The sequence below is a fragment of the Bison bison genome, unplaced genomic scaffold, assembly GCF_000754665.1.
Source record: "Bison bison bison isolate TAMUID 2011002044 unplaced genomic scaffold, Bison_UMD1.0 scf7180017864370, whole genome shotgun sequence".
Taxonomy (NCBI): Eukaryota; Metazoa; Chordata; class Mammalia; order Artiodactyla; family Bovidae; genus Bison; species Bison bison.
In genome coordinates, this window is record NW_011494942.1 from 11,531,562 (window position 1) to 11,559,325 (window position 27,764).

Consider the following 27,764-nt stretch of genomic DNA (forward strand, 5'->3'; position numbering starts at 1 on the left):
TCAAAGCAGTGATTTCTGACAAGTGGTCTTAGCAGTGATATAGTGGGTGAACTGAAGAGGAGAGAATGACTAGATGCAGGAAGACCACTTAAGAGGCAGTTGCAATAATTCAGGCATGAAGTGCTATGAGTCTGAATTGGAGTAATGGCTGTGAGAATAAAAAGGATGAAAGAACAGGAACTAGTGGGACTTGATAGGAAGGAGATGGCAATGTTAAGCACCAGACTGAAGCTTCCAGCCAGCGGTCACTTGGGAAAGGATGGTCTCATTAAACACAGAAACAGAAACTTTGGGAGGAGGAATTAGATGCTTGTGTTTTGATGAAGACAAGGGAAGAATCTAAGAGGATCTTTGTTTATGGGATATGAAAATGAGAAAACATTTTAAAAGGCTAGAGAGGACAAGAGAGCTATGATGTACTGTGATTCAAAATTAAGGAAGACACTAATTTAAAGATGAAGAGAATAACAAAAAACATCAAAATTACACAAGGGTCAAAGGCAAGGAAAAAGAAGAAAAGGTCACTGGATTTAACGATTAGGTCATCAGGAAACAATAGGAAGATGGCAAATAGTGGAAGAGAAGAGAGTTGATTCAGAAATTGAAGGAGAGAGTGTACATCAATTGTTTTTAGAGAAAAAGTAGGTACTGCAAGGAAAGAGATTAATAGGATATTAGTTTGGGGGGGCAGAATAAGCGAATGCTAAAGAAGATTCAATTAAGACCCAAAAGTGTTTATAAGAAAAGAGACTAGATGGTAATAAGGAAAAGATTCCAGTTATAAGAACAATGATCGAACTAATGATGGCAAAGGGGGAATGATGAAAAACAGAGATGGTTCTAAAGGAAGTGAGAGGACACAGTTGTTTACATGCAGAAAGGAAAACTTAATGGAAATAGACTTTCACGTGGATACATTTTAAGAACTAAGTATATTCATGTAAGTAACTTAGAACACTGCTTGGCGTGTATTTAGGGTGTAATAAATTCTAGGTATCATAATTAGCAATCTTATTGATAGATGGCTGTCAAATCTCATGCAAAGCTATAGTTTTAATACAATCAACAAATTCTGTACTTGAATAATATGAGGTTAAATTATCCTCATTTTCAGTTTAGTAGTATTATGAAGGATTTTTTAAAATTCCTAATAGGAATGTTTCATATGAGAAAAGAAATAAAAATATATCCTATTGACTCTGAAATAATTCCCCTGATCTGAGGTGTTAGTCTGTAAATTTTTTTAATACTGGACATGCTTGAATAAGAGTGTTTACTAATGCCATTTTTCTGCTGTAACAATTATTTCTTTTTTATGGTTTCTTGGAAAGCAACAGATTGCCATTGAGATATATTTGAAACTATGAGTACAATTGAGAACTTCATGTGTGTTGGCCTTGAACTTTAATCACAATCAACTCAATATGGAATTGCTGATTTAAAAAAACTATTAGGGAAAAAAAATGAAAACATTGGACACCCAGTAGGAAGACAAAATGTAGAGCAATATAAAGACTGACTGGTTTCTGCTATTCATCAGTCTTTTTTATTACAGTAAAATACCAGAATATATTCAATGTGAATAACCCATAGATGTTGGACATCTGTTAACTTCCTCTTTTTCCTGTCTATTCAAATGATTTGAACTTAGAAAATAATTGCAATATATGTCATATATAGGGCTTCCTTGGTGGCTCAGGAGTAAGGAATCTGCCTGCAATGCAGGAGCTGCAGGAGATGTGAGTCGTTTCCTAGGTCAGGAGGATTCCCTGGAGGAGAGCATGGCAACCCACTCTAGTATTCTTGCCTGGAAAATTTCATGGACAGAGGGGACTGGCAGGCCACAGTCCATAGGTTGCACAGAGTTGGACATTACTGAAGAGGCTTTAACACCCACACGCGCATATTATATATATAATATGCATATGCACATGCTCAGTCATGTCCAGCTCTTGCCTCAAAAAAATCTTACTTTTTTTGAAAATCAGTTTGTTTTTTTTTTTAAAGAGAATATTTTTTTTTCCAGGAAGTCAGGGAGGTCTGCAGCAAATAAAAGGTTTTTTGTTTCTTTATTCCATCACAGTTGGTTGCCAGCTGCCACAAGGATTTGCTGCCTCTGGGACAATGACCCTACCCACGTTCGTGGAGCTTCCCCAGGAGCTGGCAGCTCAGCCTCCCACTCCCCGCGAGGCTTGTTATCACGCTTCTGTGTGTGTCCGGGTCTTTTGTAATGTGGACCTGCTCTCCACTAGGTGACAAACCAAAACCTTCACAAATGCACACTAGGGCTTGCAAATTAAAATTTCATCCTGGTCTTAAACACATAACAAAGTTATTTTTAAATCTAAGTGACACATGCTGGACAACAAACCCCAGGTTCTAGCTTTCATTCTACTTTTGCAGTTAAACACATGTGGCCAAAATTTCAAGGTGGCCAGGGCTCCAAGATCAAATCCATTTTCAATCAAATGGATTTCATCACTTACCATGTCAAATGTAAAAAGGGCACAGAAGGAAAAGGAGATTAATACAAGCTTTCCTGTAGCTTTTAATACTCATTTAGGAATGATCCCTAATGATGAACAGCTATGGCCACCAACTCTATCTCCCACCGGCCTCTCTATCACACCTCCAGTGCTGAAATCCCTGCAGGATTCTTTCCTCCCTACTCTGGGAGCTTCCCTTGCAAAATCATACCCAGCTTTCCCCACAACTTCTAGCTCAGGTCCAGCCTAAAAAAATGGAGACTCTGCCCCTGGGGTGCTATGCCTGGAAGAACTGTCCCCATCTGTCCATAGGGAAAAAGGAAGTTCTGTTCTCTGTATAACGTAGTAGGTAAAAGTGACGGGTTATAGTGGTATTGTGGGAAATCTTTTATTCATGTGCATTCAGAGCTATAATATAAACCAGTATCCAAACAGGATTTATGACAGAACAGGGTTTCTCAGTCTTAATACTATTGACATTTGTGCTGTGTTCAGTTGTGCCCAACTCTTTGCGACCACATGGATTGGAGCCATCAGGCTCCTCTGTCCATGGAATTTTCCAGGCAAGAAAGAATACTGGATTGGGTTGCCATTTCCTCTTCAAGCGGATCTTCCCAACCCAGGGATCGAACCCACTTCTGCTGCATCTTCTGCACTGGCAGATGGATTGTTTACCACTGTACATTGGCACAGGGGGCTGGAAAATTCTTTGCTGTGGGGACTGTCTTGCGCATTGCAGGATACTTAGTAGCATCTCTGGTCCCTACCCTCTAAATGCCAGTAGGACTCTTCCCAGAGTCATGGCCACCAGAAATGTCTCCAGACATTGCCAAGCATCCTCAGGCCAGGGGGACAGGTGAGAGCATTAACTCCAGTTGATAAACACATAAGAGAGAAGATTTATTTTTTAAGAAATTGCCTCAGAAGACAATATGCATAAAGAAAATCTAAGCACTCTTAGGGGAAAGGCAATATGGTAGGCAGAATTATAACAATCTCTAAATTTTGGCTAGGAAATAAATAATTTGTAGAGATTAATCCTTTAATTAGGAGGTGATAAAATTTAGAAGGCTGGAACATAGGCCTTGAATCAGAGATCTAAATTGATTTACTAGCTGTGATCTTACTGAATGGCTCTGTCCTTCAGTGTTTCTACCTATAATATGAGGATAGTTAGTAGCATTTTTCTATCCCTGAACATGCCTCAAGGCCTTCATTTATGCAGTTCCCTGAGTCTAGATGGCTTTTTCTTCCTCTTGGCCTGACTGGCCCCCTTTATCCTCCAAATCTCAGTGTAAATAATCCCTCCTCAGAAGGGCTTCTCTGATTGTCAACAGCCAGGCTCTCTTGTGATTACCTATCATAGCACCATACATAGTTCCATATTTTGCAACTTTGCTTCCCTCACTATTTTATAAATTCCATAATGTCCAGGATTATCTTTTATTCAATGGCTGGCCCATAATAGAGACTCAACAAATGTTGTTGTATGGATAAATGAATGAATACACAAGGTTTTCATAATTATTAATATATCACTGTCATCACTGAGGATCTGTACTGATTTGGCTTAATTTCTAATTTACAAAAACACTTCATTGTGTTAAATGTTAAGGTCAAAATATCACATTTAGTGAGAATATGTGAAACAATGACACCAGAATACTTGGCTGAGCATCTACAACAAGGCCTGGGGAACAGACAAAAGCCTGAAATTCGCAGACTTGCACAGAGCTGGACAGCCACATCCTGGGATGTGTGCGCCCATGTATGACCTGGAGGACCTCATTCTTGGCAAGTGGGCTCCCACGGCTCTCACACTGCACCTTAGAGCTTCTGGATGCTGAGTGGTGGACAAGCACCACTGATGCTCAGCTGCTGTGCTGGGTCAGCCTCCCTTATAAACTCTGGCAGGAGGAACACCAGTTTCTTTGTTGGTTTACTGACAAACCAATATTTTCCTCTTAAAATCAAACCACTGTTTCAGTATATTTGTTTTTTAAAAAAGGAAAAAAAATTTTTTTTTTTCCTTTTCATAAAGGGAATTAACCTTTAATACTCACTGGAAGGACTGATACTGAAACTGAAGTTCTAATAATTAGGCTATCTGATGCAAACAGCCCAATCATTGGAAAAGACCCTGATGCTGGGAAAGATTGAAGGCAGAAGGAGAAGAGGGCAACAGAGGATGAGATGGTTGGATGGCATCATATTCTATGGACATGAACTTGGGCAAACTCTGAGAAATGGTGAGGGATAGAGAGATGTGGCCTGCTGCAGTCCATGAGGTCACAAAGAGCTGGACACGACTTGGCAACTGAATAGCAACAGTAACAAGGCAGGAATACTACTGGCATTTAGAGGGTAGGGACCAGAGATGCTACTAAGTATCCTGCAATGCGCAAGACAGTCCCCACAGCAAAGAATTTTCCAGCCCCCTGTGCCAATGTACAGTGGTAAACAATCCATCTGCCAGTGCAGAAGATGCAGCAGAAGTGGGTTCGATCCCTGGGTCAGGAAGATCCTCTAGAAGAGGAAATGGCAACCCAATCCAGTATTCTTTCTTGCCTGGCCACTCTACTTGAGATCATGTTGTTAAAATACTTTTGCTAACAAGAAAGTAAATTTTTTAACATACTTGTTTTCATATTCGGTCAAGGAGAAAGAATGTTGAATTGAAGAAGTAACAACTACTTAAGACAATAAATTGATGTTCAAGGTAGCCGAAAGATCCCAAGAGCGATTTAAATTTAGCCAGCTACTTAAACTAGGTCTACATCTTTGAAATAGCTGTCTGTGATTTTTTTGAATCATGGATAATGGCAAGAGAAGAGAAACATCTACAGACCTGAACTTGATATTATGATAAACTCTGCAAACTATGACAAATAAGATTAATGCTGATTCCCCCAGATAAGGGATGTCATTTAAAGGATAATGTGGGAAGGAGTCAGGATCAAAAGAAAGACAATATGGGTTCTGACTAACCTCAAATTGAGAATACTGGCAGATTTTACGTATCCAGGCTTTGGCAAGGAGGCATTAAGAAGTAGCCTCATGTCATATATTTTTTTTTAAAGACAGAGGAACATGGGCTAAATGGTAGTTTATTTAAGACAGATTTCTTTGTGGGTGAATGATGCACAAAACGTGCCTACAACAATCTGAAAGTTTGTTTTCAGTGGCTGCATGCCAAGGACTGTTCTTAGCATTGTCTCCATGTAACATTTCTAGCACCTTTTGTGAAAATCTTCTAGAGGCTGGCAAAATTTATTCTATTAAGAGCCACAAGACAAATATTTTAGGCCTTGTGGGTTACATATAGTCTCCAATGCATCTTTTTCTTTAAAGGAAAAAAAAAACTTTAATGCAAATAAGTTTAACAAAAGCTACATATTAAATATGAAACTTTAAGACTGTCGTTAAAAATACTCATTCTCTTTTTGCTGAGTTAACTTTCCCTCTTATTTTATTTATATGCCATTCTAAAGACACATAACAATATTTGAGACTATAAATAAAGTCAATGAATTCAGTTGCAAACATTCTTAGCCTGAGAGCTGTACAGAAACAAGTGACATTTGACATGTTTTTTTCTCAGATTTCCCCATGGGCCAAGTTTGCTAACCCCTGTTTTAGAGCTTATCAGACTTGACGATGACACGAGAGAGAATGAATATACTGCTTAACAGAATCACGATTCATTAGGACACCATGAGCTCATGGCACGTGAGCACTGGAAGGGACCTGAAACCTAGAGACCATCTGGTCAAGACGCCCCTCCTCTATTCACAGGGAAAACTGGGACAGCCTGGGGCTATGGGTTGGCAGAAATATATAAATATAAATGCATGGTTTTATACTTGAAATCCCAAACTCCCAATTACGTGACCACAGAATAGGCATTTATGGCTTTATAGCTGAAACACTGAAGAACAGCATTTTAACTGAGAGTCAGTCAAATATGGGTCAAGAGTGTGGTGTGACTGCAAATTGCACTATCCTGAAAATGATCACCCCATTCAACCTCTTGCCTTGGAGTGTTACATGACGAGTCATGGCCATAATACATAGGCAAGAATGAAGAGACTGGAGGTGTACAAGCCTGAGGAGGCATGTAATGGGATTTCAGAAACTGCAGAGCACAGTAAAGCTACACAAAGAGAGAACAAACTGGTTTGTGGTTTATAGGCCTGAACTGGGTACCCAGGAGGTCAGGGAGAAAAGAAGTCCGAGTGGTCTCTGCTCACAGTGCCTAGAGCTGCTGGCACATGGGAATGGAACATACACGTGCGTGCTTGCTCAGCCACGTCTGACTCTTTACGACACTATGGACTGTAGCCCACCAGGCTTCTGTGTTCATGGGATTTTCCAGGCACAGATACTAGAGTGAGTTGACATGCTTTCCTCCAGGGGATCTTCCCAACCCAGGGACCTGCCCTCCTTCAGGGGATCTTCCCATCCCAGGGATCAAACCTGCATCTCCTGTATCTCCTGCACTGGCAGGCGGATTCTTTACGACTGAGCCACCTTCAAAGCACAATGGAACATATGAATGTGTTTAACTCGCCCTTTAGGTCATAGAGAATGAAACATTCAGTCAGTAGAAGGGATTGTTCGTTTTTGTTGGGCTTCAAGCAATAGTGCGACATCATATGGTAAGAAGCAACTTGGGGAAAAATCCTCTATTGTTATGACTAAACAATGTCCTTCTGGATGGAAGGGAGGAAATCCATCCTTATGCTGTGTTTAACTCTTGCTTCCCTCACTTTCTCTGAGTCCAATTTTGCCTTTTGTATATATCACAGAGATTAAATCCATTCCTTTTTTATATATAGAACTCTTGAAATATCTAAACACTTCCTAAATCTCTGCTGCTTCTGGAAATAGATCACTAATTCCTTCTACAATTCATTAAATTTCACATATGCCCTAGTTTCCAAATTCCTGCCACATCCTAAGAGGACAATGTACAGTTTAAAAAATTTTTTGTATGTATGGTTACATTTGTTCCTTGCAGGCAAGAAAATATCATAAGCCCTATCTATCTATCTATCTATCTATATATCTATCTATTACCTCCTTATCTCCCTGCCTGCCTCCCTTCCTTCCTTCCTCTCTGTTAGGACAAGCCATCTGAACAAAATCTAGGAAATTTACATAATATATACAAGACCTAAATCTAGAAAGCGACAGGTCAGGAATTATAACCAAGCCTTTTGAGTTCTAAACCCATGCTTTTCCATTCTTTGTTAATGGATGGATTCTTTTGTTAAAGGTAATACACTCTTAGTGAAAGGCTAAACAGTGGAAAGGGTCTTGCTTAGTGCAGTATGGTTTTGCAATATAGTAACAGCATTTTTAGCAGTATGTACCACAGAGTAAATCTGAAAAATTCTCATGATTAGAAATTATATAAAGAACAGGGTGAGAATACAAAATGTTGGATATGAGAATCCTTTCTCTAGTTTGAAACTTTTAGGTTCTTTTACCCTCCATTCTATTTCAACTCACCATGAAATTTTCAGAGCAACTTTCTAACTTCAGGGGAATCTTCCCAACCCTGGGGTTGAACCCTGGTCTCCTGCATTGCAGGTGGATTCTTTATCGAATGAGCCATCAGGGAAGCTTCAAGCTGTAATAACTTTAATCAACTAAACATAACTTCAGAATCATTGAGTTCATGCTGTCCTGGAGCCCCTTTTACAAACCTGTATTTGAAGCTGGTATTGTAGGTGAGCAGTTGTCCTTTTCGCACGTACTCAGGATTGAAGTTAAAGTCATCGTAGGAACTGCATTGCTACCTGAGAACACATAGCAGAGACAGGGTAAAGAGGTGAATATACAAGTGACAAGAAGTGAGCATAAATTACAAAGGCACACACATAAAAGGCACTATTACTCCAAATTAGCTGCCTTCCTAAAGGTTTTGGTTAAGTTAGTGTGGAACTCTGAATACAGTTTTGCCTACTGAAGCAATTTTATAAATAGAGAATAGGTTCTTGGACCAACCCACTAAAAGCCTTTTCTGTCTTTTTAAAGTGGCTGAGATAAAGTATTAATAATTCTGTAGGCGCTAACCACCCTGTATAACAAGTTTCCCATGGCCAAATGCATTCAGGGCTGTGACTTGGAAATGCCAGCAACACGGTCCCCCAGGGTCGTTGGCACCCCCATGAGCTCTCAGCCACTGATGCCCATGGCTGGAGGTGGCAGCTCTAACTGTAAAATGTGGGCTCCTGGGCACAGGGCATAAAGTATCTGAAGGAAGCGAGAATCATCTGCCAGATCCCTTTCCGGATCTTCCTTTTTGTCCTTAGTCCCCAAGGATCCATCTGCTTGCTGGCTTACCACCTACCTCCCTGGCCCAGATGTAACAGAAAATAGCAACCTTCTTCTCCACATAAAAAAGTTTCACATAGTTTGCTGTTAGTAACAAAGTGAAGAGGTTCATTCCTCTCAAACCCATTTATTTTCCTTGATGAAGCCATCAAGGAAAGTCCAGAAGATACAGGGAGAGGATTTGGTTCACTTTTTTTTTTTTTTTTTGCCCTTTAAGCACATTTCGTTTATTGTCTTCTTGGTTGTTTAACCATTAAGTTGTATCTAACTCTTTGTGACCCCATGGACTGTAGCCTGCCAGGCTCCTCTGTCCAGGGGATTTCCCAGGCAAGAATGCTGGAGTGGGCTGCCATTTCCTCTTCCATCCGTTCATTTTCATACACTGAAAAAATATTCAAGTGCATTTCAGGGCAGCACCCCCGCAAGGTTAGCCTGGTTGTTTAATGAGGAGAGGGTGGAAATGGAGAATGGTGGCTGGAGTTCGGTCATGTGATGAGGAGAGGGACTAGGCCTGGGTTTGCTGCTGACACAAGCCCTGGAGATGAGAGAGCTGGGGTCTATGAGGAAGGAGGTCGCCGATTTCACCTCTGTCTCTCCCCGCACCCTGACTGGGGCAGCTTGGCAGGTGTATCACTGGTGTAGTGTGAGTCAGGTGGTCAGAGAAAGAGAGGTGAGGTTCCTGAGTGTCCCTTATAGCCATTCCCTTAAATTAGTAAATATTTACTCACTTTGTGCTAGGCTCTGAGGGCTCAGAGTTGGGGCCTTGAAGAACCCACATTAGGGAACACAGAGACATACAGACATAGTTATAGCTGAATAAAGGAAGTGAAGTACAGGTGAAGTGAAGGAGTACATCAGGAGAGGGAGAAGGGAATTCTAAAAAGGAAAATACAAAGCTTTTCAGAAAAAGATCCATCTCGAGGAGATAGGATTTACATAGGTAGAGAGCAAAGGTTGCAGTTCCGGGAACAAGCTGTTATGAAAAGGGGCACCGCAAAGGCACAGACGAGGCAGAGCTTCCAGGCTAAGGATTTTAAACAAAGCATTCCACAGCCAGCCCAGGATCCAGCAAGGTTCTGAATGCATAAGACACAGAACCAGAGCCATGGTTGCAATGAATGACATGGACGAGCAGAAGAGAGGATGCCATCTGAAGCCATCTGGGAAGTTTCTACAGTTTTCTGGGAAGAGGAAAGGAGGTTGAGAGATAGGAGGCCAGTGCTGAGGAGAGGGAAGAGGGATAGCAGGGGAGACTCCGGACCCTCCACCTGGCAACACCACTTACTCTCCAACTCCTTGGGCTCACCTAACATGTGGATTCCCCTGAACACTGTCAGATGGAGCCTCCTGCACCTAGACAGTCAGATTCTACTGGTGCCAAAGGTGGGATCTGCATTGTGCTGAATTCCCAAGGCCATTGGCAAATTATCGGTCCCCTGTTCTCCCACGTGCCTGTGATGCTCCTGTCATTCACTCTAGAATCTCAACCTCCTCTTTGCTCCCTGACTCTTCACATTCCCTGAAGGGTTGTGTATTTATATACTCCCAATTTCACTTGCTCTCCAGATGTGTATCTTTGACAATTTCACTCAACTCTGGGAGAAAATAGTGTTTAATAACTGAAAGATAAACTTTATGCTATGTATCAGCAGCCATAATATACAGAATTAGAAATTAAGCCAAAGCTCCATTATTTCGGCCACCTGATGCGAAGAACTGACTCATTGGAAAAGACCCTGGTGCTGGGAAAGATTACGGGCAGGAGAAGGGGGAGACAGAGGATAAGATGGTTGGATGTCATCACCAACTCAATGGACATGATTTTGAGCAAACTTTGGGAGTTAGTGAAGGACAGGGAAGCCTGGCGTGCTGCAGTCCATGGGGTCGCAAAGAGTTGGACATGACAGAGTGACTGAACAATGAACAACGTAAATATGAGTGATTTTCCAAAGAAATGGTATCACATACACACACTCTCTATGAAACAAAAAGCTCTCAGTCTTTGAAGAATCAAAAGTTTAACTTAGTTAGCTGGTTTTGAGTGCTAGATTTGTATAGCATTTACAAATGCTTTATTTAACAGTTTTCATATAAACGTATAATTATTTTTAGTGATGATCTTGACATTTTAGTTTCAGTGCTACTTATTTTGTAAAAAAAAGACATAAAAGACTTTAAAATATAATATTTCTAAGGAAAATATATCCATAATATAATGACACTAACCTACTTTTAAAACAACACAATTAAAATTATTTACTACAAGATTCATAAAACAATAATGACTATATACATTTGAATCCAGAAATTATGATGCCCAAGGGTCAGGCTTCCTGGACTTCCCTGGTGGCTCAGAGGTTAAAGCATCTGCCTGCAAAGCGGGAGACCTGGGTTCGATCCCTCGGTTGGGAAGATCCCCTGGAGAAGGAAATGGCTACCCACTCTAGTATTCTTGCCTGGAGAATCCCATGGACAGAGGAGCCTGGTGGGCTACAGTCCACGGGGTCACAAAGAGTCGGACACAACTGAACAACTTCACTCAAGGGTCAGACTTACTCTGTATTGAATAAATCAATATGATTAAGCCTAGTAAATACTTAAGACAAAGATTTTTGAGAATAGGAATTCACAGTTTAGTACAAGTGGAGTTTTGGGTGTATTTGTACAGATGAGGTTTTCCTATAAATATTTTTACCTGTAAATCTCTGGATAAAGAAACATTTAAGGAAGAACAAGAAAGGTCATAGCAGAAAATGTACAATGTGGCTGTGAACAAAGACTACTACCTAGGTCTGAAATTCAGTCTCAAGTTTAATAACTTTCAACTTATGTATATGATGTTTCTATTCTACGCTTTGATCACTTAGACTCTAATAGATTTAAATGCCACTTAATTATCCCATATTTTAAAAGCACCACTAATTCAATCCTGCTTTTAAATTTGATGGTTTGAAGAAAGAGAGTGTTATTTTGTGGCTTCCCTTCCCTGCAATCCACAGGCAGTGGAATCACCCAGAGAAACTGTTAGCAAAGTGCAGTAACTATGATGTCCATCTAGCAAAACAGGAGAGTGAAACGAGAGTAAGAATGAAATTTAACCAAAACAACAAATGTAGGCAAAAGGGAAAAAAGAAATCATCAGGGAAAATAATAAATAAAAAATCCAAAGTAAGACAGAAAGAATCACCCCTCACATCTCAAGAATCACAGTGAGTATAAATGGGGCATGGCTAACCAGTCAGACAACAAAAATAAATATCACACAGAAATTCTGACAGCCACAGACTCATGGACAGTCTTAATTCTGATAGTATTAATGACAATACTTTGAGCATTTATACTTTCCAATTATTCAAGTATAATATAATGTACTGTAAGAAAAATGTATGAAATAATGGTTGTGAATGATGCTGGATATTCTTGGGAGAGATAGCCCACAATGGGAAAAAGAGTAGGAAACAAGGAAAAGAATCTCAAAGCAGTTACCCTGAATTGAAATTGTCAACTGTCTCCTGGAGTACAGTCAACAACTGTTGAAACTTCTGTTCTGAGACTGAGCTTATGTGATGCTTCTTGTACAAAGATTTTCCTAAATAGTATACACTGTCAGCTAACATACAGCCTATGGGTATTTCACACTCATGAGCTCTTAGTGAATAAGAAAATGTTTTCAAAGCAATGAAAGAAAACATTGCCTCCATTAGTGTTTATCTGTGATCCTCTTAACAAGCTATGTACAAGCTGTGCGTGTTCAGTCACTATGTCCAACTCTTTGCCATCCCATGGATTGCAGCCCACCAGGATCCTCTGTCCATGGGGTTTCCTAGGCAAGAACGCTGGAGTTGGTTGTCATTTCTTTCTCTAGGGATCACTGCAACCCAGGGATCAAACCTGCGAGTTCTGTAAGGATATTAACTGCATTACCTGTGATGGGAGTTCTGTTTTTCAGCCTATCCACCTCCATAGTGAAGTCATCCTTCAGAAAAAGGAACCCAATAATGGAAAACAGGTAGACAAGGATGAGGGCAAGAACTGCAGTTAGAATAATGGATCGGCCGTTCCGTGTGACACTTTTTATGACATTGAGCAGGGTCTCTTCTCTATATACCAAATCAAAAAGCTACAGGAAAAAAAAAGAAAAGAAAACAAAAGCAGGGAAAAAAATACAATGAAGCAACAAATACCAGGGTAATCACAAATACAAATGCAGCCATTTCAGTTTATCCATGAGAGAATAACAATATAAATAAGACCTTAAAAATGAACCAAGATAGGCATTTCTTCTCTAGTTGGAATGTATTAATAAACTGCTTTTCAATAAAGATAACTCTAACATAATATATAATGTGCATCTGTTGATTTCCTAACCAACAAAATATCAATTTTTTAAGACATGGAAATAGCACAGAAAATTCAAATTTGAATTTAGAATTATAATATTATAAGTAATCAACTTAGCTGCTTATTCCCTCTTTTTAATCTTTCTAATATTCTGCAGTTGCCTCTGGAATAAGTAAAATAGCTAATGTGAAAATGCTGAATTATGTTCACCTACGTGATGAATAATTGACAGATTCATTCAATGTATTGTTTAATTAAGGGATTAGAGGTGAGATGACAAGAATTCAATTTTATGAGCCCACTATAATATTAATAGAAAAAGTATGCAATTTAAAAATATTTGAGATGTGTAAACATCTTTCTTAGTTAAACAGGTAGAATGAGGGCAAAATCTATTACTTTAGTATATACTTGTGGAAACAAAAGTCTAATACACAGTGCTAATTCATTTCCTCTAATGAGTTACTATCTATTTTGTATTTAGTAGTAGAAAATCTATGCTCTAATTAAGAACCTAGGTATGTGTTTGCTATCTGTTGTCAACATTAAGGAAAATTTTACTTATTGTTATAATGTTGAAATTAAACATCAGAAAGTACCTGTTTATTATCAAAAGCTAGTTAAAAGCAATAAATTAACAGTTACTTTAAAGAAGGCATTAATAGCAGTATAGAAATGAATAGTATTTTTAACACTGGAATAATTGGCTTTGTCTTCTACCACCTGTGGGCAATGATTAGAATTTCTGAACTGGTTAAGATTATCAGTGTCACTCATCCTTTCAGAAACACCAGGGTTTTGTACACTGTTTTTCTAAGTGCTGAGGCTCATATGGTGACTTACCAATTTAACTGCAGCTGTGCAAATAATTGCTGTAAAGATATTAACTTGTTTGCTCACTTTAAGACACTGATATTTTATGATGGTCAAATATAAAAACATATGTTTAACTATTTGCTATCTGTTTATCTCAAGAGGGAGCTACAACATTTAGAAATAAAGTCCATATTCTTCCATAAAGACAAATTAAGCAATGCTTATTCAGCTTCCAAATTATTGACCCAGCTTATTTAACTGATTTAAACATTTAGTTGACAGAAAGGAGATTTTTTCCTCAGTTGAACAGTGGCTGAAAGAAAAGGTCTGGCAAAATATCCAGTTCATTTCTGGATAGTTTCTGAAAGTTTCTAGTTTTCAGAAGCCGATGGGATGCTTGCTAAAAAATACATATTTTGGGACCCCATTCCATATGTATGGAATCAGAAGTTTGAGAAGGCAAAGGTATTGACATTAGACAGATGAATGGTTCCTTCTATTTCTGAAAGGAAAATCTAGAGTGTGGTTTTTATTACTGGTTAAAGGATGCCCGGGCATTTGTGGACATAACTGAGAGTGCATATTCATATATTTTTTAAAAATATAAAAATATTTAAAAATACATTGAAATACTATTTTAGCACTATATTCAATAAAATGTCCTTCTAGTACTCTAAACATGAAAATGAAATATATCCTTTTATAATCAACCCAATGAAGACAAATTAGCATCAGTGTTGTACAATTTCAAAGATGAAAGATGAGGAAAATGCAAAAAGAAAATAAGTTAACACAAATTAAAAGTAACATTACTACTAACAACTCATATAATAATTCAAATATACCCTTATTTTGTCAAAAACCTTTCCTTCAATAATGCAGAGTTACATACATCATTTCACATGCTTTTCATATTATTTCTTTAATGGGTCTTGATATTATTAGTCTCTCATACTAAACCTATCCATTTTATAAACAGGGAGGTGTTTTTTATAAAAACACTGTCATAAATTTTACATATTACAGTCAGGGAAAGGTTCTGGGTATAACCTATTATATCATATATAATACATGATATAACTTGTTTATTAAATATCATAGGCAGATTTTTTTAAATGGAAGTTTTATGGTGAATCAGAGCAGAGAAGATATTCATTTGCATCCCTGGATTAGAAAAAAAAAATCTACTTTTGATTGCTGAATACTAATCTAACTTAACTGCCTTGAATGTAATTTTGTATCCTTATGTTGATAAGGGACAAATCCACTCTTCACTGCGGCTCTTTCCATTGCTTTAGGGTAAATGAAAATGTAGCATCTTATTGAATCCTCCTACATGGCTGTTCTGGATAACAGGGCAGCAGGAGACTATGGATTTGCCTCTCATGATGTAAGCAAACCAGTCAAGATAATGTTTTTAGATCTTCAGCTTGTTCATTAGGAATTATTTTACTGGGTAGTGCTCTCCTCTGTACATCAGTTGTGAGCTAAAGATATAAAGAAATTGCTCTTATGGCATCATGATGCTAACCTGGTAATGCTCTACAGTTCAAAACATCATATACTTGTATTGACTCCTCTCCTGGCTTATGGCTAGAGAGCATATACATAGGAAGGAAAACTGATAATCAACAAAAAAACAAAACCAAAACCAAAATCCAACTTTAGAAAAAATCTGCAAGTCCATCCAATGAATAGACATATGTAAATAAGTTTAACAACAATGCCATGTTAAATCTGAAATTGTAAGACTGTCCTTAAAACAACTCATTGTCTTTTTGCTAACTGTTAGCTTTCCCTCTCAGTTTATTTATATGCCATTCTAAAGATAAACAAAATACTTGGGATTATAAATAAATACAATGAATTCAGTATCAAGAAAATAAATCCCTCTTCTTGGTCAAGAATCTCTAAGCTAATATGATGTGGCTAAAACCCAAAGCAGCCTGGGTCAAGAGCTGGGTCTCAGAGAGTACATAAAGAATCGCACCACCTATGTAGTATCTCAGAGAAAAAGACTAAAAATAATAATAATGCATGATTTTCCTAGGCAAGTCTAAAAATAACATAATTTGTCCTCAATGCCAGACTCTGCTTAAAAAAATCAAAGAGAGAAGCATAAGAAGCAGCAGCATTGTGTATGTTTTTCAGCAGTGACTGTCCACATAGAGATGTACTCACCAGGAAGCTATAGAAGAATTCATGGACAAAGAGGCCCAGCATGCAAACCAGGACGTACGCCACGTGGTAGAGAAAGGCCATATCCAGGATGACCGCTCGGTAGCCTCGGGTGAACGTACCCCGATTTCCAACAAAACTCACCAGAAACACTATTTTATTACAAAGCTAAAGGGAGGAAAAGATTCGATTTTATTGTCTTATTCATACTGGTGAAGCTCACAAAAACAGCAGGTCATTGACAAAACCTATTATTTGCAAAGTCTGTGGTTTTCTTTGATGATTTTCTCATTTTGCAATTTTTCAACACTGCTTACAAATCTACATGTAAACACCAGACAGACAAACCCTGTATTCTCTGCAATTCCAGGAAAAGGGAGCAAGAGTGATTAAGAGACGCAGCTCTGCAATCAAGAAGACCTGAATTTAAATCCTAGCTTTCCCACTACTATTATCTGATCCAGGCCATGCAACCGTAGGCCTTGCTTGTTTCTTCTCAAAAATTAGAATAAAGGAATTCCCACCTCAGAGAACTCTTCAAAGAATTAAATAATACATAACGCATATGAAGTCCTTAGTACAATGACTTTTGAAATATTACTTATTATATCTTCCATATTAAAAGTAATACATGCAATGTTTTAATCATACTGTAAATGAAACAGAAAAATACATTTCCAGAAAGCAACCAGAGATTTGTCCTGGATTTTTTTATCCTGGATTTTCTCCACTGAATATTATTTTAAACAAGTAAGCAATTAAAAATTATTTTTAAAAATTTACTCTGCAGTCATAAAAAATAAATATTTTTATCTATCTATATTAAAATAAATATAATACTTGCATGTATCTTCTAAGCTGTATGTATGGTAATTATTCAGTAAGCATTTTGGAGTGTGTATTATGCTTTGTATCATACAGAATATTTAATATTTAAGTTAAAACTACATTTAAAATTGCCTTCTGTGGCATAATTTTTGAATATAGAAATTTATACTGAGGTTTTGGGGCAATAACAATGACCCATGCAATGATTTCCAAAGAACACGGCTATCATAAACTTGGTGCCATCTCTTTGGTTCTAGAATCACTGCATTATCAATGGAAAGACTAATTTTCCCATTTAGTTATCAAGGAAAGAATTACAGGTTTCAAAATTTCAGTTAGTTCTTTCAGATCATTTCTTGAGTCCTTAAAAATTTTCTAATGGCACCATATTTGTCTTTATGTGTCCAGACCTAACTTTAGGAAGACAGCTTGCTCTTTGCAACATCATAAATTTCTCAATGTATATGAAAAAAATTGTCTTATGGAATGATTATGAATAACATAAGGAGAATAAACAACATTTTGGACAGAAGTAAAATTTGAGAAGTTGAAAAACCTTCCCTTCAACTTTCTGAAGTCCAAATCAATACAGATAAAATGAGAAAAGGCTTATCATTGCACCTTGTGAAGTTAACCAAACCAACAGCATGGCAAGTAAAAGTTTCAAACCTTTCCTAAGTGTGCTCCATGTTAATTAAATATCCTCTCAACAATCAACTTTATCAATTTCATCATCTTGCTAACAACCTGAATAGTGTCAAATGAAGTTTTACTTTACTGGTGTTACATCATCATATCTTGACATTACTATTAAATATAGCAACAGTATTAATGGATGTCTTTATGCTTACTATCCAAGAGCAAGTTTAATTCACTCACCCAAATCGTTAATATGAAACAGAAATAAGGAGTTCAATAAAAATGAAATTAAAGATTTAAATTATGACTTTTCATAAGGATGAATGATATGCTGCACACAAATTATTTATATATTGTGTCTTTAAACTGAGTCATAAAAAGTCAGGCACGAAAACTATGTACACATCCTTTATACGAAGTAAAAGGGATATACTGAATTCAAGTTCTCAAAAAGAGCAACATATTTCACTTCTCAAATGATGCAAAAGCAAGGACACACTTCTGCCTGAAAGGGCCTCTGCCATTTTTGCATGAAAAATAAAGAGTAGCCTTATTGGTTTCAAGTTAATTCTTCCGAACTTTGACCTAAAGTTTGATGTTGATGGACATGCTCCTGTTCTCTTGATGGAATTGGTACTGGTAATGACAGCCACCTATTTCTTCACAGAATAGAAACAAGGAATTTGAGGTCTTTTTAAGTGTTCATACCATGAAGAAATAAGTACAAGTATAAATGATTTGGGTAGGAAAGAACTTGAACGCTGGTTTTTCTTGCCCATAACCTTGAAATTTGTGAACTAGTCTTATTGAGCATTTTCCATGAAAGCTGGGAATATTAGGGAATTAGGAATTCCCTAATATTAGGATATTAGGAATATTAGGGAAAGCTGGGAAATAAAGAAGTTACAAAAACACTCTCCTTCTTCATATCATGACTACTGGACACTGTCTAACTAGTCCTTCATTTATCAATACCATTATGTAGGCAATCATTGCTTCTATGGCAAGGGTCCATGTGGGCAACAATAAATGGGGAGTATGGGAACTGGGCAAGGTGGTTAAAAGGCCATCCTCAGAAAAACAAACATTGTATATTAACACATCTATGTGGAATCTAGAAGAATGGTATAGATGATCTTATTTGCAAAACAGAAACACAGAGATAGAGAACAAACATATGGACACCAAGGAGGGAAAGGGGGAGTGGGATGAATTGGAGACTGGGACTGACATGCACACACTATTGACACTGCATAAAACAGATAACTAATGAGGACCTACTGGATAGCTCAATCTGCAATGACCTAAATGGGAAGGAAATCCAAAACAGAGGGCATATACGTGAACACATAGCTGATTCACTTTGCATACAGCAGAAACTAACACAACTCTGCAAAGCAACTATACTCCAATAAAAATTAATTTTAAAAAGGTCATCCTCTTCTGAACTGCTGTTGAAAGAACCTTTCAGTCAGCACACAAATGCAATATAAATGACCATAAATATCCCATGTATTTTTTTGTTCTCTATTCTTCAAAGCTGCCCTTGATATATTGGGTTGACTGAAAAGTTTTGTTTGAGTTTTCCTGTAAGATCTTATGGAAAAACCCAAACAAACTTTTTAGCTAACCCAACATTTTTCACTGGAAGGAATGATGCTGAAGCTGAAGCTCCAGTAATTCAGCCACCTGATGTGAAGAGCTGATTCACTGGAAAAGACCCTGATGCTGGGAAAGATTGAGGGCAGGAGGAGAAGGGGGTGACAGAGGATGAGATGGTTGGATGTCATCATCAACTCAATGGACATGAGTTTGAACAAACTCCAGGAGATAGTGAATGACAGGGAAGCCTAGCGTGCTGCAGTGTATGGGGTCACAAAGAGTCAGACACAACTTAGTGACTGAATAACAACAACAATATTTTCAATTAAGAATGGGGTAAATTATGTGAAGATTGGAAAGAAAAAGTGGTGGGTGAGGGAGAGAGAGAGTAGTAATGTAAGCTCTCTGTACAGCCTTTTAAAAGTGGCACATCATCCAAATGATTTATGAATGTCTTCTACAACAGCAAAATTAATGCTCATTTGTTAATTAATGTACACTAAAATAAGTTCATTAATTTTAACTAAGTAAATTAATTATACAGTATAGCAATAGTTTCACAGATACATTACATTTAATTGATATGTCTTTGCAAAACTTTTAACAGCACAGTATAGTGGAAAGACCCTGGCTTAGAAATTGGGCCATCTGGGTTCCAGTCTCTGTCATTAATTACTTTGGTAAATCCTCCTGGTCTCTATAGGATATGTATATACTCATTTCTAAAATGAAATGACTAGAAGGGAATAAGCCTGAAGGTGCCTCATAGCTCTAGAATTCAAAGTGGTGTTCTTTAAATTTTGCTATTTTATGTGATCCCAGAAATTTCCGGCTGCCTTTATATTACCCTATTTGTTATTTGACTGTGTATTCCTGATCAGTAATTCCATCCCCATCTTACATTGTTCCTATTTATATCCTAGGAATAAATTATAGTAAAAGAAGACTGTCTACTGTTTATTGAAAAGCAAAACTAAACTTATTGTCTTGAACTATCAGTTCAGTTCAGTTCAGTTCAGTCACTCAGTTGTGTCTGACTCTTTGCGACTTCATGAATTGCAGCACGCCAGGCCTCCCTGTCCATTACCAACTCCTGGAGTTCACTCAAACTCATGTCCATCGAGTCGGTGATGCCATCCAGCCATCTCATCCTCTGTCGACCCCTTCTCCTCCTGCCCCCAATCCCTCCCATAATCAGACTCTTTTCCAGTGAGTCAACTCTTCACATGAGGTGGCCAAAGTACTGGAGTTTCAGCTTTAGCATCATTCCTTCCAAAGAAATCCCAGGGCTGATCTCCTTTTGAATGGACTGGTTGGATCTCCTTGCAGTCCAAGGGACTCTCAAGAGTCTTCTCCAACACCACAGTTCCAAAGCATCAATTCTTCGTCGTCTGATATTCAGTTGCAGAGACAGAAAACTGCACCAGTGCTGGGAGAATACTATTAATAGCATGGGTTGAATTGAGTAAGAGACACTACTGTTTATACCACCCTTGTTTACTGTATTGTTTGTTGACGATTTAAAAGTTTTCTTGGGCGATTTTGACTACATAATAATTTTGACTTTGACAACTGGGCTTATAGCCCAGTTGATAACTGGGCTTCTGGTAATATAGCTATTTTACCATATATTCATCAACCATCAACTTTCTAACTCAAATATGAGATTATTTGATTCAAAAATTTCCATTTCAGTAATGTTACATGGGCAGGATAAGGTTGCCCATTTGTCAAAGCCTAAGGCAAAATTGTTATGTAGTCAAAATCACCCAAGAAAACTTTTAAATTGTCAACAAAACAGTACAGTAAACAAGGGTGGTATAAACAGTAGTGTCTCTTACTAAATTCAACACATGCGATTAATAGTATTCTCCCAGCACTGGAGCAGTTTTCTGTCTCTGCAACTGAATATCAGAAGTAGGTTCCTCAGTGAGTATACTACAAGAAAAACACACAGTGTGAGAGTGTGTGTGTGTGTGTGTGAGACAAAGAGAGAGAAAAACGAAGAGAATAGGAATGTTTTGACTCAGAATACATATTTCACAGATATATACTGTATTATTATTATAAAAATGATCCAAAAATATGAATAATAAGAATTAATGGGATGGTTAAATAAATTAATTGGATGGTTAAATCAGAGAAGGCGATGGCACCCCACTCCAGTACTCTTGCCTGGAAAATCCCACGGATGGAGGAGCCTGGTGGGCTGCTGTCTATGGGGTCATACAGAGTCGGACACGACTGAAGCAACTTAGCAGCAGTAGCAGTAAATAAATTATATGATATCCATACAACTGGAAATATTATCATTACTAAAATGAGATTTACAAATAAGTTTAATGGCATGAAAAAATATTAAGTTATCCCAAATTGTTAAAAACTGTTTATATTTGACAAACTAATGTTAATTTCCAGTACCCATAGCTAAAAGTGTAATGCAGAGGGTGGGAAGAAAACTGTATTGGGTTATAAGATAGGCTTTTATAACAGAGAAAAACATTTGAATTTTTTAAGCATCTCAACTAGTGAGATAACTAACCCCTGTGACAAGACAAGAGAAGCTATCTGCAAACTAAATAAAACATTTTTTAGAACCTAGTAAAGATGAAGCATCATAATAAGCAGAAACTGATAATATGAAGTGCTCATAACACAGATCGAGGCTTTTCCTCCCACTTGATTCGTTTTCCAAAAAAAGGAACTTTCTGTATTTGCTTAAAACTGTGAAAGACACTGAGTCAGAAACAAACAAGTTCCTGCGAACCAAAACACAAACACTTTAAGGATCATGACAGCAACATTCTACAATTAAATGCTACTTCACATATTAGGTACCTAGTAAACACTAGCCTTTATTGCTGTTTTATCATTATTACTGCTGCTGTTCTTTTTTAAATCTTCACACTAATCTCCTGAACTGATCTTCTCAAAAACCCATTTTACTGATGAAAAGAATGAAATTCTGAGGCATGCTATTTGCCTAAGGTCTGAAATTCTGATTCTCACTAAGTCTTGACTCTCAGGTAGACATTTTTTTCCTGTTTCTCATACCTATAACTTTAGTAATTACAGTTCCACGTGTTATACAATGCAACGTTTTAAGTGCAAATTAAGTTACTAAATATGTTAAGATCTAAGGTACAAACACGATTGATTTTTTTTTTTCCCCCTACCTCCTAGGAAATGGTAAACCACAGATAGTTCCTGTAATGATCCTGTACGTTAAATGTTAAAATAAATGATATTCACTAAAACATTTCTATTTAACTGTATAATATCAAAACTATAGATAAAAACTCTATCAATATTTATCATATCAAAATTACAATTATTCCATTTAATTTGTCCCAAATGAAAGCTGATTATTTTTTTTTCAGTCAACATGCTCTAGATAGGCAGATAATAATGCATTATTTAGGGGTTGTGCAAATAAGTGTTTTATGCTCTGAATGCTTCAGAGTACCCACAGATTGACAAAGTTAATAAGAAAGTTTTATCTCCAGGTAGATTTCTTCTCATGAAGAAATTAAAGTATAAAACTTGTCAGTCAAACAAACAGTCATTTCTTATATTGGAACTATTTTCACCAAACTAGGCAGAAGTTATCTTTTTATCCTGTCTCCCGAGGGGGAAAATATTCCTAATGGTTTCGGTTTTACCAATAGACTATAAAATGTTATTCCTATTTCTTTATATATTCTTGAAATTCTGGATGACAAGAACATAAACCCTCTATTGGAGACCCAATATATGCTGTTATTTTGGGTCAAACTCTGTCTAGCTATTATTTCACTGATCAAATTTGAATTTTCTCACTTGGATTAATGTCTTACTGAGAATCAGCTATTACTTTATGCATATTATTTGCTTCTTCAAATAATAGGGTTCAATAGTCATTGTGTTTTTTAAAGAAAAAATAATAAGCTGGAAGTAGTAATAGGCTTAGAAAAAATCAGACAAAGCCATGAAGATTCCTTAACTCACCTGCTAGAAATATTGCAAAATTAGCTTATTTCCAAAGCACAAAAAGTACAAGTTCAATTCATGTAAACCATTTTTGAATATTTAAGTACTAGGTATTAAGGTAAAGTAAAATGGGGCAAGGATTGAGGTGGACAGGATTATATCTACGAATGTGACAACCTCTGCCCTCAAGAAACTTATAGAAAAATATATTTGGTACTTTACAGAATTTTTACTGATAAACTCTTTGTATGTAGAGTATACTTCACTTTATTCACAATGATTGCAGAATAATTGGTAATATGGTGACCTGAATGTTCTAGTTTAATATATATAAACATATAAATATATCTGTCATATCAGTTCAGTTTAGTTCAGTCATTCTGTCCTGTCTGACTCTTTGCGACCCCATGGACTATAGCATGCCAGGTCAGACAGAAAGTATATCTGTCATATACATATATGTATATATGTATCCACCACATATATATGTACGTATCTGTCATATATATCACGTTCAATTTTTGAAGAATTATAATAGAGATCACAAACATAGATTTGGCCATACTAGCTCAGCTTTATAATTCTCAGAACTTCAGTTGATTATTTCATTTTTTCATTTTCAATATATATTTGCCACATTTTTTATGGCGAGGCACTGTAATTGTGTAAGAATACAAAGATAATCTTTCACCCATTCATCTACTCACTCATTACTTAATTTACTTAAGAAACATTTGTTGAGTACCAATCATGTTCCAGACTTTGAATGATTACTCATTCTTCTTAAAAACTTACGTAGAAGGGGAGATACCAGATACAGATACACAGACACCAGAATATAGGACATTATGCTAGAAATGCAGTTAAAAGTATAGAAAGTGCTTAGGCATGCAGTGGACATATTAGCAAGATTTATTTGCCTACATGGCAACTTGTTCTTTCATCAACCTGGTGATTTATTGTTTCTTAATATCCCTTTTCATCTGTGCCACACAGAAAGTTGTTTCGTCCCTTTAAAATTTTATCACTTGGGCAAAATTACTGCTATCTGCAATAGTAGTCTGGCTTACTTATCCTAAACTTACCTAGTAAGGTTGTGAAATGTGCTCCCTTGTTCTAATATTTTAAAATACAGCGAAAAAAAAAAAAACTTAATCTCATCTATGTCTTTCACAAGTTAATAGGTGGTGTTCACATTAAAAAAGCCCAATTTCCTATTTTCTCTTGTAGCGATCCTTTTCCTTTGGTCATTTTATAAAAGATACTCACTTCTAAAATTCTACTGAATATAATTTAATCTTTCTTGGATGATTTAGAAGTTACTTTAGAATGTTAACAGTCATTCGGAGTCATTTTTGTCAATAGCTGCCCATATAGGATGCCGAAAGCATTAAAATTGGATTGGGTTAAATTGAGTGCAGAACTGGGTCATGCCCCAAATGCTACCATCCTAAATATATAAAATTTTCACTTGCCATTTTTTCTTTCTCTAAAAAGTCAGTGAAGAAGGTACACATTAAACTCAATTTAATTTGGATTCACAATAAATTAGAATTTATTTACAGAGTTAAAGCATAGAGTTATGCTTTTATATTTAGTACACTTTTAATTAATCTAAAACAGTACAAAACTAAATAAAGTACTTACATTTGCTGCACCAAGAAGTATTAATGTAGGCCCAAGACCTATTGTATATATTGATCTGAGCATTACTGACACAAGAAATGGCCGAATACCCACAGGCTTGGAGAAGAAAAACAGCATAGATGTGCAGATTGCCACTGCTATCCAAAGCAGAATTGAGAACATCGGTGAAAGAGTACCTGTAAAATGTGGAAGGAGTTTATTTTTACTAAGAGCAGAACTGGAACATGTTAAATCATTTGCCACTCTATTTTATATATTATATATATATATGAAACTCCAATACTTTGGCCACCTGATGTGAAGAACTGACTTATTGGAAAAGACCCTGATGCAGGGAAAGATTGAAGGCAGGAGAAGAAGGGGACAACAGAGGATGAGATGGTTGGATGGCATCAGCAACTTGATGGACATGAGTCTGAGCAAGCTCCAGGAGTTGGTGATGGACAGGGAAGCCTGATGTGGTGCAGTTCACGGGGTCACAAAGAGTTGGACATGACTGAGGGACAGAACTGAACCAATTTCATATAATAGAGCAAGACAAGTTGTAAAACACTGAATTTCAAAGTAACCCACTCTACATTCAGAAAACTAAGATCATGGCATCCGGTCCCATCGCTTCATGGAAAATAGATGGGGAAACAATGGAAACAGTGACAGACTATTTTGGGGGGCTCCAAAATCACTGCAGATGGTGACTGCAGCCATGAAATTAAAAGATGCTTGCTCTTTGGAAAAAAAGCTATGATCAACCTAGACAGCATATTAAAGAGCAGAGACATTACTTCAAAAAAGGTCCGTCTAGTCAAAGCTATGGTTTTTCCAGTAGTCAGTATGGATCTGAGAGTTGGACTATAAAGAAAGTTGAGCACTGAAGAATTGATGCTTTTGAACTGTGGTGTTGGAGAAGACTCATGAGAGTCCCTTGGATTGCAAGGAGATCCAACCAGTCCATCCTAAAGGAGATCAGTCCTGAATATTCATTGGAAGGACTGATGCTGAAGCTGAAACTCCAATACTTTGGCCACCCGATGCGAAGAACTGACTCATTGAAAAAGACCCTGTTGCTGGGAAAGATTGAAGGCGCAAAGAGAAGGGAACAACAGAGGATGAGACGGTTGGATGGCATCACCGACGCGATGGACATGAGTTTGAGTAGGCTCTGGGAGTTGGTGATGGACATGGAAGCCTGGTGTGCTGCAGTCCATGGGTTCACAGAGTTGGACACAACTGAGTGACTGAACTGAACACACTGTATATTTAGAGGAGATGTCTTTGTACACATTATTCATTATTTGTTGTACTCAGACACTCAGTGGTGTCTGACTCTTCATGATCTTATAGAATGTAGCCCCCTCCCACCCCCAGCTCCTCTGTCCATGGGATTTTCCAGGCAAGAATACTGGAGTAGATTGCTATTTCCTCCTCCAGGGGATCTTCTGGACTTAGGGATTGAACCACCATCTCTTAAGTCTCCTGAGTTGGCAGGTGGATTCTTTACCACAAGCACCACCTACATTTCCAGAAAGCTTGTGATGAATCCCAGGCTGCTAAAATACTCACTAGTCAATGCTCCTTACATTAGTTCTGAAACTTGTGTGTCTTTCTTTCCAGAGGGAGTCATGCTAGATGCTTTGGATAGGGATTTCTCATTTTGGAAATCTTAATTCAAAATGCATGATTAATGGCCATCAACTATTCAGCTAAATCAAATGGAATCAGGCCCTGAACTCGTACCTTGTCCTGTTTTATTATAATCAAGTTTTTATATTATATTAAAGAATTCAGAATGCACACTCTCTACTTTTTAATGAAACAGACCTAAGCTTTAACTGTTAAAACACACAAGTGTGTTTATGTGTACGAATGCATAGGTATATGTGTGTGTTTTTCAACTTCTAAAAATAATGTTCAGCTACTTACTTCATCAGAAAACAAAACTCCAAATGTTTCAAAACTAAACTCCACTGCAACAAAAGTTTCTTTAGAAATGGCCCCAGAAGGGGTTTATAAATACATTTCCTTTTTTAAAAAGGACAATTTATTAATGTTTGCACTGACATGTGTATTCAAGGAATCCCCCTCTGATGGTCAAGCGATGCTATATTTGCAGAAGTAAATTAAGGGGGAACACTCTTGGCCTGATTTAGGCTGATGAAGTCAGAGGGGAGATGACAAAACAGGGATTTTCCACTCGTTCAGGTAAGTCATTTGGAATCAAGCACTGAACTCATGTCTTGTCCTGTTAAATTATTATCAAGTTCTTAAGGTGGCTTAGGGGTAAAGAATCTGCCTGCCAATGCAGGAGACACGGGTTCAATTCCTGATGCAGGAAGATCCCACGTGCCTCTGAGCTACTAGGCCCTTGTGCCTCAACTATTGAGTCTGTGCTCTAGAGTCTGGGAGTCCAAGTGCTGCAACCACTGAAGGACTCTTTGCAACCTGTGTGCTCTGCAAGAGCAGAAGCCACCACAGTGAGAAGCTCTCTCACTGCAGTGAAGAGTAGCCCCTGCTCGCCACAACTAGAGAAAGCCTGTGAGCAGCAACGGAGGCCCAGCACAGCCAAAAATAAATAAATAAAGTTTAAAAAGTGTTTTTAAGTTATAGATTCAGAATGTAAAATACCCATTTTTTAATGAAACACACCTAAACTTTCACTGTTAAAACACATAAGTGTATTTATATATATGTGTGTGTGAAAGTAAAAGTGTTAGTTGCTTAGTCGTGTCCAACTCTGCAACCCCATGGGCATGGCAGGCTCCTCTGTTCATGGAATTCTCCAGACAAGAATACTGAAGTGGGTAGCCATTCCCTCCTCTGGGGGATCTTCCTGACCCAGGGATCGAACCCAAGTCTCTTCCATCTCCTGCGTTGGCAGGCAGGTTCTTTAGTGCCACCTGGGAAGCACCAATTATTTGT

At 37.5% G+C, this 27,764-nt stretch overlaps 1 protein-coding gene across 1 annotated transcript in view; it reads right to left on the reverse strand.

Annotated features, from left to right (window-relative positions):
* The window catches only part of ITPR2 (inositol 1,4,5-trisphosphate receptor, type 2), a 586,895-nt gene that overhangs the window by 84,517 nt on the left and 474,614 nt on the right, over positions 1–27,764 (reverse strand). The window contains exons 50-53 of the mRNA XM_010856005.1: positions 24,849–25,024; positions 16,167–16,331; positions 12,753–12,948; positions 8,198–8,290 (exon numbers count right to left, since the gene is read on the reverse strand). Coding sequence (XP_010854307.1) covers positions 8,198–8,290; positions 12,753–12,948; positions 16,167–16,331; positions 24,849–25,024 — 630 coding nt within the window. The remainder of the gene's footprint in view (positions 1–8,197; positions 8,291–12,752; positions 12,949–16,166; positions 16,332–24,848; positions 25,025–27,764) is intronic.